Here is an 18,284-nt window from a genome sequence, read left to right as displayed (position 1 = left end):
GGGCGGAGCCTGATGGGGGTAAACAGAGACTAGTTCTCAAACAGGTCCGCTCCGTAGGGTCACGTGACTCCCTTTTCCCCACATCTTACACTAACAGTCGCATGCCCATATATGGGAGGTCCCTGGCCGAGTTGCGAAGTGAACAAGTGGTGACGTCACAGTGCAGCTCCCTTCTCAGCCATTATAGTGAGTGCGGAGCTGTGCCAGAGTCATTCTAGTCTGGAGAGCGGTAGAGAGAGGTACGTTGTATTTGTTGCTCTGTGTTCTACATACAATTATCCATAGAATGTTCTTCACTGATGGCGAATCATTCACTGACATGACATAAATATAGAAATAATACATAGAAGATAATATAGAGTGCAGAGGTGTACTAAGTGGGGGGCAGGTACCACACACTGGGGGGGTTGTCAGGCTGGTATCTCCCTGGGGCTTGTAGTTCTCTTCCCCCAGTGTATACAGTGGAGAGGGGAGGAGCCTCTGAGGTGGGAGGCGGGATCTCCCTGGGGCTTGTAGTTCTCTTCCCCCAGTGTATACAGTGGAGAGGGGAGGAGCCTCTGAGGTGGGAGGCGGGATCTCCCTGGGGCTTGTAATTCTCTTCCCCCAGTGTATACAGTGGAGAGGGGAGGAGCCTCTGAGGTGGGAGGCGGGATCTCCCTGGGGCTTGTAGTTCTCTTCCCCCAGTGTATACAGTGGAGAGGGGAGAAGCCTCTGAGGTGGGAGGCGGGATCTCCCTGGGGCTTGTAGTTCTCTTCCCCCAGTGTATACAGTGGAGAGGGGAGGAGCCTCTGAGGTGGGAGGCGGGATCTCCCTGGGGCTTGTAGTTCTCTTCCCCCAGTGTATACAGTGGAGAGGGGAGGAGTCTCTGAGGTGGGAGGCGGGATCTCCCTGGGGCTTGTAGTTCTCTTCCCCCAGTGTATACAGTGGAGAGGGGAGGAGCCTCTGAGGTGGGAGGCGGGATCTCCCTGGGGCTTGTAGTTCTCTTCCCCCAGTGTATACAGTGGAGAGGGGAGGAGCCTCTGAGGTGGGAGGCGGGATCTCCCTGGGGCTTGTAGTTCTCTTCCCCCAGTGTATACAGTGGAGAGGGGAGGAGCCTCTGAGGTGGGAGGGGGGATCTCCCTGGGGCTTGTAGTTCTCTTCCCCCAGTGTATACAGTGGAGAGGGGAGGAGCCTCTGATCCAGGTATCTAGCAGTTTCACTCTTCAGTGTAGAAGTGAGTCGGCTCTGTACACTGTGACTGATACATGTCCGGGTCAGAGGCTCCTCCCCTCTCTATACTGTATATACTGTAAGAGAACTACAAGCCTCGTGTAGATCCCACCGCCCATGGACACTATAGAGCTGATCGTCGCCTCCCACCTCCACAGCCAGGTACACACCCCTTATTTCCAGCGCCGGGGTTTTGGTATCAATCACCGGGGAAATAAAAATCTTCACACTAAAGATGGAATTTTCTTTTGCCGGACTTTGGTTAGCGCAGCTGACTGGTGTGAGGAGCTCTGTAGAGTGGAACAGTCATGCCGGTCCAATGGGTTAAATGTGTGGCCAACACGTGTTGGGCTCCATTCACACCAATGTGTGTACCGGGGAGGGTCAGCCAGGATTTGTTACAGTTTAGAGAGGCACAGATTAGACAACACAAACACTATTATTATTATTTTTATTTTTATTTTTGTTGTTACAATAACTTGAATTAAAACAAAAAAAACTAACAATTTTGTTCTTCTCTCTGCCGGTGTAGGAATTATTCTAGACTTACTTTGAGCGTTCAAAGAGATTTTGAAGAGATTTTTCATAGTTGGATTCTGAATTCATTTGGATAACAAATTTAATTGGTAAGTGTCTTATTTTCTCTTTCCCCCTTATTATTTGTGGTCTCCAATATATAAAATTGTATTATTGTCTTGTTTTCTTGAAGTTCAGGTAAAAGCTAACTAAGGCTAAACCTACACCCCCCCCCCCCCCCCCAATTTGAACCCTGTTCTATCTAACACTGTAAAGAAAAGATCCGTATACTCACCTATTCTGAAGCCGCTCGGGGTCGGGTCACATGATCACTCCAGCCTCGGTGTAGAGGAGAGGTCGCCGACAACGGCTGCAAATACCCGACCCGGGTGATGATGTCACCTATAAGCTTACTATGGGGCCTCCATTGTCGGCTGTCCTTCCTCTACATTGACAGTTGATGGGAATGGACCAGGAGCAGCCCCCCCCCCCCCCACTGAGCTTCCATTGACACACTACAGGGGGAGGGGAGCTCCACACAGACCCCCAAATCCACCACACACATCACTTTTATTCCTGAACATCCCTCGTATTAGAAGTAAAGGATGCCAGGTCCTCTATATGGAGAGATCGGGGGTCAAAAAGGGATGAAATATTTACCTGCAGCGCTGGGGTTGTGATATCAATTACTGGGAAAAGTCTTTATATTCATTGCACACATTGTATCTATGACGGTTTAGAAGGCTGTAATACTTATTGACAGCACTGGGACTGCAGTAGTAGCAGCCATGTTTTGTAGTTTAACCCCTTCCCACCTGCCATGGTGTCCAAAATGCAGGGGTGCACTTTGCCAAAAGTGCAGGAATGAGGAGTGGGTTATGTACAAAGTGCAGGGTTCAGGGGTGTGTTCCACACAGCGTGCAGGGTTCAGGGGTGCATTACACACAGCGTGCAGGGTTCGGATGTGCATTATGTACAGAGTGCAGGGTTCAGGGGTGCTCTATGCACACAAGGCAGGGTTCAAGGGTGCGTTACACACAGAGTACAGGGTTCAGGGGTGCGTTACACACAGAGTGCAGGGTTCAGGGGTGTGTTACGCACAGAGTTCAGGGTTCAGGGGTGTGTTACGCACAGAGTTCAGGGTTCAGGGGTGTGTTACGCACAGAGTTCAGGGGTGTGTTACGCACAGCGTGCAGGGTTCAGGGGTGCTCTATGCACACAAGGCAGAGTTCAGGGGTGCGTTACACACAGAGTGCAGGGTTCAGGGGTGCGTTACACACAGAGTGCAGGGTTCAGGAGCAAATGCTTTCAAAAATTGTATTATTATAATATTAAAACAAGATATTTTCAAATGGAATGGGGACGGGTTAGTACCTCATTTGGGTTACTGACGTCTGCGTCCCCACTGGGGGGATTCTGCTCACTTCCTCTCCTGCTGAGATGACAGGAAGTGAGAAGAAACTATCCCAGTCAGGTCATAGAACAATGTCAATGAAACCTTGGATACATCTGACCCCTTTACCCACTCCATCCAAATCTACAAGAAAACATTTTGAGTGGAGTGCCACTTTAAAATTTGTACTTTAACTTACCATCTTTTTTTTTTTTCTTTCTTTCTTTAGAGAAGATGCAAGCAAGAATGCAAAGAGATAACAGAGCGGTGGAGGAATATATGGAGGAACAAACTACCATCCCTCAGGATTTGGTAGTTATAGTCAAGGATCTGAACATTGCATTCTCCATGGTAAGTATCCTGTCATGTTCTAGTGATTTAGTTCTGGGTATCCCTGGTGAGGAAAGTCCTGTGTGTATAAAGTACAGGCTTGTACCAACTACAGCAGAGGAAGGGAGAGGGAACCCCTCTGAATAGCTGGAAGTCGTGTCTCCTCGTTGAGGAACATCTTTAATGAACGTTCCTTTCCTGGAGAATTGGGGATGAGCGGTGATGGCAGAATCTGGTCCTGGCGCTTATTCCAGCCAGTGTTCATTCAGACGTCACATTTTTCAATTTAGTTTTAGTCCTAGACTTTTGATCGAAATGCCGTTTTAGTTGTATTTTTAGTCATCTGAATTATTTTAGTTGACTAAAATAGTGGTAATTTAGTCAACGAAAAATATTCTAGTTTGACTAAATGAACACTAATTCCAGGGGGGTGAATAGTGATTAGGACCCTTGGGGGGGGGGGGGGGGGGGCATTTACCTACTTTCTTTTGGTGGTATTTGATTACCTCTGAGTGTTTTTTTTTTTAAGTAAAATTTTTTTTACTTTCTGCTATAAAAGCTATCCAATAGGAAATGTAAAAAAATATATAATTTCTTTATAAATTTAGACCAATATGTATACTGCTACATATTTGTGGTAAAAAAAAAATCCCAATAAGCGTATATTGATTGGTTTGCGCAAAAGTTATTGCGACTACAAACTATGGGATATTTTTACTTATTTTTGCTAGTAATGGCAGCGATCAGCGACTTATAGCTGGACCGCCATATTGCGGTGGACATTCTGATACTTTTGACACTTTTTGGGGACCAGTGACACCAGTACAGTGATGAGTTAAAAAAAAAAAAAAAAAAAAAAAAGGACTGTCACTGTACTAATGACACTGGCTGGGAAGGGGTTAACATCAGGGGCGACCAATGGGTAAACTGTGTGCCTAGCCAGTGTTGTACCATACCGTGTGAGGTGCTTTCACTAGGGGAAGAGATGGAACACAAACTCCATCCCTTCCCTCCGTCAGAGTTGTTTTGCCTGACGATCGGCGGGTGGCGGAGAACATCGGGTACATCGAGTGTAATCACAGCGAGCGCCCCCTATCCAGAAGTGTTGAATCACGTCTATATATATATATATATATATATATATAGGCGATCTGGCGCACAGGTGCCGCTCTGTAGCAGTAAAACTTCTATAGGACGGACCTGAAGCGATTAAAGCAGAACACCAACCAAGGCAGTTCCTGAATTTCAGATGGAATGGGGGAAGGGTTAGAACCTCAGTTGGATTTTTATTGCTGTCTGCAGTCCTGATGGGAGAATTCCGCTGACTTCTTCTCCTTCTGGGATGATAGGAAGCAAAAGGAAACTTTCCCACTCAGGGCATAGAGCACAATAATAACCTTTGGAAAAGTTTGAACCCTTCCCCTCCCCCGCTCCATCCAAATCTTAAAGAATGAGTAGCGTTCCCCTTTAGAATCTGTCCTTACACTTACCTTTTTTGTTTTGTTTTTTCTTATAGGAGTTTGAAAAGCAGGGAAGGGGAGAGTGCAAGATCCCCATTTGTGATGAAGGGAGGCTGAGGATCATGTGGTCATACGAGGGTGAGATGAATGAAGAGGAGGACAAGAAAGCGAAAGAAAGAGAAGAAAGAGAGAAAGCAAAAACGGCTGAAGAAAAAAGAAATGGAATATATGGACGACCAGCCTCATGTCTGTTCCCTCAAAATACAAGGAAGACAAAGAGGCTGTGCGCTGTGAATGCTGCCGGGGCATCCCGTGCTGTGAGGGCTGTCGGTGCTCCCCGTGCTGCCCGAGATGCCCGTGCTGCCCATGCTGCAAGTGCATGCAATGCTGCGGGTGCTGCCCATGCTGCCAGTGCTGCCAGTGCTGCAATTGCTGCGATTCCTGTGCTAAATGTTTGTGTTTCTTACACCCAATGAGAATTGTGAATTTCGTCTTGGGACCTATACTCAAGCTGGTAAACAAAGTAAGTTCGTTTTACAAGTTTTTGTTTTTAAAGTGTCTAGTAGGGAGTAGAAGCTACCAGGATTTTCTTGCCATACTACAGATTTTAATTCATCCTTTGTATATAATTTCACATATTTTTTTTTCATTACCTAGGGCTGGGCTTTATTATTTTGTTCTTTACAGCTGTTCTTCTTTTCACTGTTTTTTTTTATTCTCCACCCTCATCACATCTCTTCACACACATTTTCATTCCCATGCCCTATTCAATATATTCTCAAGATGGGGAAAAGAGGGGGGGGATGGGATTATTGCGGTGCCACCAATAAAGTAGAACAATTATATTGTAAAATCATCTTATTTATTTTATTTAGTATCAAAGAGAGCTAAAAATTGTACATTAAACATACATACATAGAAAAATCTCAAGAACACAAAAACAAAAGTGCAGTTCAAGATATTGGACTAAAAGCACAATACATTCCACCACAGTGTGTGTGTAATCAGTCCAAATATCCGATCCACAAGAATCTTCAAAGTGTAGAAAAATGCATGCTTGCAAAAACGGTGATTCCAGGAGCCCACCACCACGGTAACAATTGGCCTCTCGCCTGATGTAATGGACCCTTAGATTATAGAGGGTCACAAACGCCTTTATCATAAACCAATGAATATGCAGCACATCAGTCAAGGACCAGGTACAGGAACTCCAATACGGCCATATGAAATATAAATGGCAAAAGAAAAGTGCTCTCCGTTTGATAAAAGCTTTATTTTAAGAAGTAAAATCGAAACACTCACATATGTAGTACTTGGTACAGGCAAAACGAAAGATCCACCGATCTTCCAAACAGCTTAGCAGATGCGCAGTGGCCGCGGGTGACGTCACAACGTTCCTCGTTCTGTAGAGGAACGTCGTGACGTCACCCGCGGCCACTGCGCATCTGCTAAGCTGTTTGGAAGATCGGTGGATCTTTCGTTTTGCCTGTACCAAGTACTACATATGTGAGTGTTTCGATTTTACTTCTTAAAATAAAGCTTTTATCAAACGGAGAGCACTATTCTTTTGCCATTTATATTTCATATGGCCGTATTGGAGTTCCTGTACCTGGTCCTTGACTGATGTGCTGCATATTCATTGGTTTATGATAAAGGCGTTTGTGACCCTCTATAATCTAAGGGTCCATTACATCAGGCGAGAGGCCAATTGTTACCGTGGTGGTGGGCTCCTGGAATCACACCGTTTTTGCAAGCATGCATTTTTCTACACTTTGAAGATTCTTGTGGATCGGATATTTGGACTGATTACACACACACTGTGGTGGAATGTATTGTGCTTTTAGTCCTCTCATCCCACTCATTTACTAGCGCTGCGCTTTCTGTTTTGTTGTGTTTACTGAGGGATTTGAAATTTGACCCTGGTGTTCAGCTGCTGTTCTTATTATTTACCATTTCGCGCTGATTTATTTTCTACTTTCAGTTCAAGATATTGACCGTCACCAATGATGTTGAAGGGTGATCGTAGTCATTTATTCCCAACTAGTTTCGCCAAAACATTGGCTTCATCTGGGGAGTATATAGATATAATGCAGAAAATAAAACCACAGAAACAAAGAAAAAAAGGGGTGTATTATTAAATCCACAATATATTCAATATATCTTTTATCATTCCCTCACACAGCATTTTTTGGCATTTACATTCTCTTTATTTCATATTCACAACGTTTTCACATTAACATCATCATTTTTTTTTTTTTCATTTTTCTTTTCTTTACCAATCACCTTTTTCCTTATCCTTTTATTCTTATTTACATTTATTTACATCCCTTCCCACCCTTTATCTGCATTTTACTTTTTATTTTTAATTACATTCATTTCTCTTACTTATTTTTTATTACATCAATTTCTCATATTTATTTTTTACTTTTGTCCATTTGTATTTCTTTTTTATTCTTTAATTTCATTTTTCTATCTTTATTTCCTTTTTTTACTCTTCATTTTTATACATATATTTATTTAGTTATTTATTTATTTTTATTGCATCCATTTCACATATTTATTTTTTACTTTTGTCCATTTTTATTTGTTATTTTTTAATTACATTTTCCTATCTTTATTTCCTTTTTTTTACTCCTCATATATATATATATATATATATATATATATATATATATATATATATATATATATATATATATATATTAATATTATTTTTTTCAAATTTCACATTTATTCTTCACCATCCCTTCACTGCACTTATTATTTTATAATCACTTCACCATCTCTCCCTGCCGGCCCTTTACACACTCGGAGTGACTGACCGATGATGCTTAACTTCCCACACGCATGGGATCTCCATCCCCACGGCTAAGCTCCGGGAGGGGGGCGGAGCGAAACACATTGTGGGGCGTGACCTGCCTGAGGTTGCCACTCTTATCACTATTATTAGACTTCATGGCTGTGCGGCACTAGGGAGTCCTTCCTCTTTTACCCTATAAAATGATACTGCTTAGGTCAGGGGTCTCAAACTGGTGGCCTTCCAGCTGTTGCGGAACTACAAGTCCCATCGTGCCTCTTCCTATGGGAGTCATGCTTGTAACTGTCAGCCTGGCAAAGCCTCATGGGAATTGTAGTTCTGCAACAGCTGGAGGGCCGCCAGTTTGAGACCCCTGGCTTAGGTAGTGCCATAGAGCAGTGGTTCTCAACCCTGTCCTCAAGTACCCCCCAACAGGCCATGTTTTGGGAATTTCTCTTCGATATGATAGCTGTCCAAAATACCAAGCCATCGACTCAGATTTAAAGCACCTGTGGGGTGCCAAACCCGCACCCGCAGCCAACCACTCCACCCCCCCCCCCCCCCCCCCCCCCCCCCCCCCAATCGGTTGGTTGGACGGTTCCCAGCAAGGCACTTACCCCATCTATGGTGCGGACGGCGGCTTCCTCAAGCTTCTCCTACTCAGCATCAAGGCATTTCCTCCTTCTAGGCCAATCGGAAAATCTTCTTTCAGCCACGACCCGCTTCTTGATTGGCTGAGAGGAGAATCAGTGTGACAATTGTGAATATTCATTCGCTACTGTCCCACAACTGGGCCCTGCGCCCCGAGCCCGCCCTTTTTTGAAGCCTATTAGAGCCCCAGGCTAATAGTCACGTGATTAAAAAAAACAAAACCCCGATTGGAATCCATGCGTCCGACGCCCCGCATATAGATTTAGGGGGCCAGATGCATGGATGGGGGGGGGGGGGCGCCCTGCATAACCGGCTGCCACTTCCTAAAAATATTAAACTCCTGACACTGGCTGAACATGTAGAAAGGGTTCTTATACTTTACACCGAAGTCCCAGCCACCTATCAGGCCGACCTCCTCTATGGAGACCTTTTCCTGATAAAAATTTGCATTTTTGGGGAAACTCATAAATCATAAATGACATAAAGCCCTAAACTGATAAGCATTGCAGAAGTGACAGTCTGTTTGTGATGTAGCTGAACGGTGATACTCCTGTGTTCTAAAGACTAATGAATTCTTTATTTTTCTCTTTTCCTCAGTACGGTCACCTATGCGGCTGCTTCATCGCCTGCAGAGATATGCAGGAAGATCCCGATGAGAGCGAGGAAGAGGAAGAACAGCCCAATGAGGAAGTGGAAGACCAGAGCGAGGAACAGGAAACAAAGGAAGGAGAGGGGGAATTGGAGGAAGGGGAGAAGGGAAACTGGAAAAAGGGGTTCATCAAGCCGTGTGACTTAGTGGTTATAGATGTAGCGGTGCGGTTTCTGATAGAGGATGAGGAGGACAAGAAAGCCTGTGGAGGAGAAGAAAGCGATGAAGTAGAAGAGAATGGAGAACAGGCAGAGAAAAAACATAAAGTGGGAATACGAGCCGCCTGGGCGCCCGCAAAACACGGGGAAAAGACTGAAGAAGAGGAAGACGACGGCGAAGAGACCGAGGAGGCAGAAGTCGGATGTCGGTTTTGCTGCTGTCCTTATTGGCGTTGCCCTTCTTTAAACCCAGTGACACATCTGACTAATCTCCTGGGTTGGCTCATAAGTCCTGTGTGGAACTGGATGAAAAACGTAAGTACCCTTAAAAATTATACTGCTTAGGTAGTTCCTTAGATAACTAGCAGCCTCTCACAAGCAAGCAGGTTAGGACTAGAGGAAGAACAAAGCCTTCTAGGTAGCAGGAGACCATTCTTCCTATGGGGGAGGGGGGGGGGGGGACACAAGTACAGTTCATAAGAAATTGGCCAGTGTCAAATTACAGATCTTTAACCACTTGCCTACTGGGCACTTTCACCCCCTTCCTGCCCAGGCCAATTTTCAGCGATCTCACACGCTGAATGACAATTGCGCGGTCGTGCAACGCTGTACCCAAATTGGCAATGGCAGAATCTGCTACTATCGCTTATTCTAGAGGATGAATAGTAATTGGGGAATGTTTTTTAGCCACTTGAAGACCAGGCTTTTTCTGGCACTTTTTGTTTACAAGTTTAAATCAGTATTTTTTTTTTTGCTAGAATATTACTTAGGACCCAAACATTATACATTTTATTTTAGCAGAGACCCTAGGGAATAAAATGGAGATTGTTGCAATTTTTTGATGTCACACAGTAAATCAAACGGAATTTTTTTTTTGGGACAAATACATTTTAATGAATAAAAAACAAGACACAATAGTTACCCCCATTTTTTTTCTAAAAAGTTGAAAGATGATGGTATGCTGAGTAAATGGATACCCAACATGTCACACTTTAAGATTGCGCACGCTCGTGGAATGGCAACAAACTACGGTACTTAAAAATCTCCATAGGCGACGCTTTAAACGCCTTTACAGGTTACCTGTTTATAGTTACAGAGGAGGTCTAGCACTAGAAGTATTGCTCTCACTCCAATGTTTGTGGTGATACCACATATGTGTGGTTCGAATACCGTTTACTTATGCGTTCACTTCTGTGCGCGAACACGGAGGGATGGGGGGGCGCTGTAATTCTGGCACTTTAATTCGGTCGCTCTGGTCCTCCAAGGCCATAGAGTCATTTATACTCCTAAAAGTACTAAACTCATGACACTGGCTGAACATATAGAAAGGGTTCCTATACTGTACACAGAATTCCCCGCCACCTATCAGGATGATCTCCTCTATGGATATATTTTCCTGATAAAAACTAGAATTTTTGGGGAAGCACATAAATCATAAATGACATAATAACAAGTATTGCAGAAGTGACAGGCTGTCTGTGATGTAGCTGAAAGGTGATGGTCCTGTATTATATCGACTAATAAATCCTTTTTATTTTCTGTTCCACAGAACCCTTGTACAATCAACTGCACCGCCAGCTTTGGAGGTGAAGAAGATTCAGACGAGGGTGAGGAAATGGAGAGAGAGAGGCGGCTAAGAGAATATAGGGAGAGAGAAGAGAAGAGAAGACAAGAGCAGCAGAGGGAGAGAGAAGAGCTGGAGAGGAAAGAGAAGGCTAAAGAAGAGCGGATGAGAGAGAGGGAACTAGAGGAGAGGAAGAGAGAAAAAAAGGGAAGAGAAGAGGAGAAAGCACGGGAAGAGAGAGTGAGAGCAAAGAGGGCGAGAGAACAGATGGCGAAAGTGAGGGAAAAAGAGGAGCGGGAGAAGAGAGAGAGAGAAAAAAAAGAGGGAGAGTTAGTAAAAAGGGGAAGAGGAGAAGGTCAGGGAAGAGAGAGTGAGAGCAAAGAGGGCAAGAAGAAGAGAAGATGGCGAAAGTGAGGGCGAAAGAGGAGCGGGAGAAGAGAGAGAGGAAAAAAAAGAGGGAGAGATAGTAAAAAGGGGAAGAGAAGAGGAGAAGGTCAGGGAGAAGAGAGTGAGAGCAAAGAGGGCGAGAAAGAAAGTAAAAAAGGGGAAGAGAAGAGGTGTCAGGTCACCTGAGACCAGGTGACAGATGCACTCTGTAGGAGTCGGAAGTGCACCGCTAAGATAGTGGACCCTAGGACTGACTGCTGCGGATTGTACCCAGGGAGGTTCAGGAAGCAGGTCTACTGGATCACTAACACAGATACACGCCAAAGGTTCAGGGTCAGGGTGTGAGAGAGGGGGGGGTAGAGGGTATGAGAGAGAGAGAGGTAGTGGGTGTAAGGAAGGGGGGGGTAGTGGGTGTGGGGGGAGTAGAGGGTGTGAGAGAGAGGGGGGGGTAGAGGGTGTGAGAGAGAGGGGGGGGTAGAGGGTGTGAGAGAGAGGGGGGGTAGAGGGTGTGAGAGAGAGAGGGGGGGTAGAGGGTGTGAGAGAGAGAGGGGGGGTAGAGGGTATGAGAGAGAGAGAGGTAGTGGGTGTAAGGAAAGGGGGGGGGGGGTGGGGTAGTGAGTGTGGGGGGGGGGGGTAGAGGGTGTGAGAGAGAGAGAGGTAGTGAGTGTAAGGAAGTGGGGGGGGGGGGGTAGAGGGTGTGAGAGAGAGGGGGAGTAGAGAGTATGAGAGAGAGGGGGAGTAGAGGGTGTGAGAGAGAGGGGGGTACTGGGTGTGAGGAAGGGGGGGTAGTGGGTGTGGGGGGGGGGGGTTTAGAGGGTTTGAGAGAGAGGGAGGGGGGGTAGAGGGGGTGAGAGAGAGAGGGCGGTGAAATGGATTCATAAAAGACGTTGTCAAACAAACTTGGTTTCTTTTTATAAGGAGGTAAGTAAAACCTTGGACAGAGGGGTGGCTGTGGACGTGGTATACTTGGATTTTTCAAAAGCTGTTTAGAGTTACAGAGGAGGTCTAGCACTAGAAGTATTGCTCTCACTCTAATGTTTGTGGTGATACCACATATGTGTGGTTCGAATACCGTTTACATATGTGCGGGCAACTTACGTATGCGTTCACTTCTGTGCTCGAACACGGAACGATGGGGGGATCTGTAATTCTGGCACTTTAATCCTGTCCTCCAAGGCCATAGAGTAATTTATACTCCTAAAAGTACTAAACTCATGAAACTGGCTGAACATATAGAAAGGGTTTCTATGCTGTACACAGAATTCCCCGCCACCTGTCAGGATGATCTCCTCTATGGATATATTTTCCTGGGGGTTTTTTGCCTTCCTCTGGATCAACTGTGGGTGAAGGATTGTGTATATGAGATTGTATGATTTATTTATTTATTTTTATTGATTGATTGAACTAGATGGACTTGTGTCCTTTTACTGTGGCTGGAGGGCACAGGGAGGACACTGTGGGGTGGGGGGAGGGCACAAGGGGACACTGTGGGTGGGTGGAGGGCACAGGAGGAGACCTTGCGGGTGGGGGGGGGGGGGACTGTGGGAGTTACATGGGGCCTCCTGCAGTCCTGTTGGGGCCCGGGCCCCCTACACCTGTACTGGCTTCCGCGCCGCCCGCTCCTGCGACGGTACTCCAATACAAAAAAAACAGCCCCTCACCCGGTGCCTGTAATACCGCTCACAGCGCGCTGCTCCCTGCCGGCCCCTCCTCTTCTCGTCTGTCCCAGGTGATGTCATGTACAGTACAAGCACCTGGGGTGGGGGCGGACGGGAGGGAAGGAGGGGCCAGCAGGGAGCAGCGCGCTGTGAGCGATATTACAGGCACCGGGTGAGGCGCTGTTTTTTTTTTTATTGAAGTACCGTCGCAGGAACGGGCGTGGCGGCAGCCAGTACAGGTGTAGGGGGCCCGGGCCCCAACAGGACCGCAGGAGGCCCCATGTAACTTCCACCCGGCAGGGAGCAGCGCGCTGTGAGCGGTATTACAGACGCTTCCTGAATCTCTTGCTGCTGCTAGACATATATCATGTATTGCGGAGCCTCTCACGGGCCCCCAACGGTCCGGGCCCTCGGGCGGTGGCCGATGGGTCAGTCCGCCCCTGTGTCTATATACCTTTTCCAATGGGCTCTGTTCAACGCCTATGCACTAAACAAAGCGCCAGGAAGAAGTGGATCCTTCCTAAAATTCCAGGAAGAGGCCATCACAGCCCTTTTGTATCCAGAAGGTGCTGTGGCCCAATTTCCCAACCAAGATGCAGTGAGCCGGCTGCATGAGAGGCATTTTCCAGACGTCTTCCCTGGTACCCCTTGTAACGAAAATGTAAGCGTAGGATAGTTTTACCTTAACAAGATGCAATGTGATCTGTAGAAGTAGTGTAATTGTAGATGTAGTTTAATTCTGGGTTATTAAAAATATAGTATTCAATATCAGTCATGCACATATGTTCTTTCGTTAGCATTTGAAAAAGACAGAGCCAGTGTTCTAGGACTGAAGTGACACCTAGATGGCAATAAAAGTTCCCACTAGAGTAAACATAGATTGCCACCTTCCTGAGGCCTCAAAGAAAACTGCTAGTCATCTTGGCTACACGGATCCGCAGGGGGCATTCGTAAGGCCCCGGCCGGTCTGCAAACTTTGATTAATATTAACAGATCTAAGGAACCTATTTTGTCTCTCATAATAGCTAAAATATTAGCGGCAGAGAGATGAAAATAATTCATATTTATATTATAATTATTATTATTATAATAATATTAATACACGCGATAGGTTATGTGTAGATGTAACTCTGTATTTTTAGCATGTGTGGAATCCTAGAGAACCACACAAAACCGTTATATGGCGCCTGATTGCAGCAGGCAGGCAGTGATTGGTACTGTCGTGATCGGACGGATACGCTGGTATCGGAAATCCTATCCATGAGCCAGCAATCAGCGCCGTTCTGGGCCAATTCGACTCTGGTCATTTCAGAACACAAAACATCCTGAGGGCTGAGACAGGAACACCCCCCCAGGGTTGATTGGCCAAGGACTAAAGTCCAGCCCACATCCATATTTCAATAAATTGGGTAGCCTGAGATATGGACATCGTTCTTCCACGAAGCCAGTTCGAAACTGGGGAGTTCCCACATGTTCCAGTATGCTTCTACTAACAGATAGACTTTGGTAAAGTTTATTTCTGTTTTTATCCCCTTTTATTTTCATAGCAAATTGCCAAATTGTGTATCTTTCTGTAATTTTTTGGTAACTGTTTGGTAACTATCTTTTTTGTTAACCTCCCTGGCGGTATGATTATTTCGGATTTTAGGTGCTGAAAGCGGTACAATTATTTTGCATGGAAATTTGGCGTTTTATATTGTAGGTCTGTAAATCTTAACAATAACACACTTAAATCTGTCCAAACCAGAGTCTAGTAGATATCCCTGGTATGATAAAGTTTGAAACACAAAAACATAAATTATAATATAATAAATAAAAATAAATAATTAAAAAAAATTAAAAAAAATAGTAATAAAATAAATTTCCCCACAATTCACTATCGCTCAATTCTGCAAGTGTTCTAATTTACTATCGCTGTTTTCTAGCTGGTCTAAAGCCACTTTTGACGTAAAGGGACACTTTTTGGTTGCTATGGACAATCTCCAGTTTCCAGGCAGAAAGAACAGTGTATATCATGTAAAACTGCATGCAGGGCATGGGCCAGAGCACTGGGGACAAAAGGGATGTGAAATAATTTCATACAGTACTGTAATCTGTAAGATTACAGTACTGTATGTGTTATGATTTTGACATTTTTTTGAATTTGCCGCCAGGCTCCGCCCCCGTGCGTCGCGCCGCTCGCAGGGAACGGAGCCTGGCACGGAGAGGCTTCGGAGGAGGACGGAGTCCTCGGACACTGCGGGTGACATCGCAGGATCCCGGGGACAAGGTAAGTAACGCCGCCCCAGGATCCTGCAATGCGATCCCGAGTGTGGCTTAGGGTTACCGCTAATGGTACTGAATTTTAACCCCGAGCCACACTCGGGAAAACCGCCAGGGAGGTTAACTTCTTTTTCTTGGTATCTCTTTTATGCACTGCCCACTTTCGGGATATTAAATGATAAAATGAATAAGTGACTTCTGTGTACTCAGCTAGGGCTCATATCTCTGGAGAGGTTGTTGTATGTGGTGGCTCAGACCAGTCTGCGGACAAACTGTTGGGTGGTGGCAGGCTATCGTTTATTGTGTGGGTGTGGGGACAGTGGGAAGAGTGATTAACACCGGGGTTCAAGCTTGCAGGATAGCTGGAGCAACCCTAGAAGCGTGTGCTAATTGCTAGATGCTCCCCAACCCTTAGAGTGCACCAGATTGTATGTAAGATTCGTATCTGCCTGTGTGTGGTCAGCTAGCTGGAATGGAGTGGAGTCTCCCTCTAGTGGGGGCTGTGAAAGTACCACAGTCAGTCTTACATGCTCAGTATAAGTCCCCCCTTATTCCCTTAGTTCCTCATATACCCCAGTCACGGAACGCACGTCGCGGTTAGCTAGTCGCCGTGGGCGTGCGTTATCATGACACCCCTAACCAAACAGCACCATAAAAAAGATGCCGTGTCTGTAGCTAGAGCGGATACAGGCATGACACCCACTATTTTTGTCCCTCCTGTCCTGGTGAACTCGGTCTCTGCATCGGTGACTGTTTTCATCACTACCACACACTAGTGGAGTATTAGTATAGGGTACAGCACGGCACAGTCTAGGGCACACGTTCACACAGGGTCTCGAAAGATGTTAGATAGCTAACGCATTTTGAGAGACACTAACCTGGAATGTTTAGAGTTACAATAAAAGTGTAAAAAACACACAAAAAAACATAAAAAATAAATAAAAATAGTTGTTGTTTTATTGTTGTTACTGTTTACTGTATTTTATGCTATACTGTAATGTTTTATCAGTACTGTGTTTTATTGTTAACCACTGTTTGCTTTGCAGCCATTCTACTGTTTTACTGTACTGTTATTGTGTTTTATTTTTAACCATTGTCTGCTTTGCAGGTACGCCTTTCAGCTGCAGCACTGAGTTGTTTATTTTGACAGTAACGGGGTTTGCGCTCACAATACTTAATCAATGACTTCAGCGCTGTAGGAGGTGACTTCACCACCACAGTTAAAAAAAAAAAGAGCATATATGGCGAAGCATAGGGGCTGGGGTGGACAGAGGGTGGATAGCCCCTATGCTGCGCCATGTATTTTTTACACAGATTGCAATAAACTTTTTTTAAAGTTTTATTGAGCTTATGTTTTATGGATACTTTGTTTTATTGTTAACCGTTGTTTGCTTTGAAGGTTTGCTTTGCAGGTACACAGATTGCAATAAAACATTTTTTAAAAGTTTTATTGAGCTAATGTTTTATTCAAACCTTATTTTATTGTTAACCGTTGTTTGCTTTGCAGGTATGCCACTCAGCTGCAGCACTGTTTTATTTATTTTGACAGCAACAGGGTTTGCGCTCACAATACGTAAATCAGTGACTTCAGCTCTGTAGGAGGTGAGTTAAAAAAAGCGCATATTTGCCAAAGCATAGGGGCAGGGGTGGACATAGGGGTGGATCGCCCCTATGCTTCGGCATATATTTTTATTCACTTTTCTTGGCAGAGATTTCTTCATCCACATCGATCGATGTGAATGGAGGAATGTGTTAGGTTCTTTTTTTGTTCAGCTTACAGGCTGCATGAAAAAAAAAAGAACATTACAATATATGCCCAACAAGGACCAGCAACGTACTGGTATGTTGCTGGACTTTGAGTGGTTATACTGGAATGATGCCTGCAGGTTTAGGCATCATCTTGGTATCGTTTTTTTCAGCCAGCGGTCGGCTTTCATTTAAAAGCAATCCTAGCGGCTAATTAGCCTCTAGACTGCTTTTATAAGCAGTGGGAGGGAAAGTTCCCCCCCCCCACCATCTTCCATGGTTTTCTCTGGCTCTCCTGTCCCAACAGGGAACCCGAGAATGCAGCCGGTGGTTCCGCCAGCTGACCATAGAGCTGATCAGAGACCAGAATGGCTCCAATCATCTCTATGGCCTAAGAAACCGGAAGCTACCAGCATTTCATGGCTTAGATTTCGCCGGATGTAAACAGCGTCATTGGAAAAGCATTTTATCACAACGATCTTGGTGTGGTCAGATGCTTTGACGGCAGAGGAGAGATCTAGGGTCTAATAGACCCCATTTTTTTCAAGAAAAGAGTACCTGTCACTACCTTTTGCTATCATAGGGGATATTTACATTCCCTGAGATAACAATAAAAATGATAAAATAAAAAAAAAAATAAAAGGAACAGTTTAAAAATAAAATAAAAAAAGCAAAATAAATAATTAAAAAAAAAGCACCCCTGTCCCCCCCTGCTCTCGCGCAAAGGCGAACGCAAGCGTCGGTCTGGTGTCATATATTGTACCATGCATGTGAGGTATCACCACGAAGGTCAGATCGAGGGCAGTAATTTTAGCAGTAGACCTCTGTAAATCTAAAGTGGTAACCTGTAAAGGCTTTTAAAAATGTATGTCGCCGCTGCACGTTTTTGCACGTGCGCAATTTTAAAGCATGTCGTGTTTGGTATCCATGTACTCGGCCTAAGATCATCTTTTTTTATTACATCAAACATTTGGGCAATATAGTGTGTTTTAGTGCATTAAAATGAAAAAATGTGTGTTTTTTTCCAAAAAAAAAAATTGCATTTGAAAAATCGCTGCGCAAATACTGTGTGGAAAAAAAAATGCTACACCCAATATTTTAATCTGTTTGGGGGTTCAAAGTAATTTTCTTGCAAAAAAAAAAATATTTTTTTATGTGAACAAAAAGTGTCAGAAAGGGCTTTGTCTACAAGTGGTTAGAAGAGTGGGTGATGTGTGACATAAGCTTCTAAATGTTGTGCATAAAATGCCAGGACAGTTCAAACCCCCCCCCCCAAATGACCCCATTTTGGAAAGTAGACACCCCAAGCTATTTGCTAATAGGCATGTTATTTTTTTTATAATCAAAATTTTTTTATTTTCCTTTTATAAATACAACTTATCCATTCATCATTATACAGCTTTATATTCCACAAAACCATAGATAAAGACTATACAATTACATTACATTCATTCCACAATCTTACATAAATAACCCTTCACCAATAAAAAAAAAAACAAAAGGG

The 18,284-nt window shown here is 44.6% G+C and overlaps 1 protein-coding gene and 1 long non-coding RNA gene across 2 annotated transcripts; one reads left to right on the top strand and one right to left on the bottom strand.

Moving 5' to 3' along the window:
* LOC141126807 (uncharacterized) lies at nt 1-11,491 on the top strand. The gene is made up of 6 exons (XM_073612800.1): nt 1-239; nt 1,742-1,835; nt 3,348-3,469; nt 4,965-5,431; nt 8,954-9,478; nt 10,713-11,491. Exons 4-6 carry the CDS (start codon nt 5,153-5,155, stop codon nt 11,139-11,141), a joined length of 1,233 nt encoding a protein of 410 aa, XP_073468901.1. The 5' UTR covers nt 1-239; nt 1,742-1,835; nt 3,348-3,469; nt 4,965-5,152; the 3' UTR covers nt 11,142-11,491.
* LOC141126808 (uncharacterized) lies at nt 6,763-11,519 on the bottom strand. The gene is made up of 2 exons (XR_012241448.1): nt 8,323-11,519; nt 6,763-6,975 (listed from the first exon to the last, which is right to left on the bottom strand). It is a non-coding gene; the product is annotated as an uncharacterized lncRNA (long non-coding RNA).
* Nucleotides 11,520-18,284: the final 6,765 nt, after the last annotated feature.

This window comes from Aquarana catesbeiana, linkage group LG02, assembly GCF_042186555.1.
Source record: "Aquarana catesbeiana isolate 2022-GZ linkage group LG02, ASM4218655v1, whole genome shotgun sequence".
Taxonomy (NCBI): domain Eukaryota; kingdom Metazoa; phylum Chordata; class Amphibia; order Anura; family Ranidae; genus Aquarana; species Aquarana catesbeiana.
This window is presented reverse-complemented; position numbering and strand designations above follow the sequence as displayed.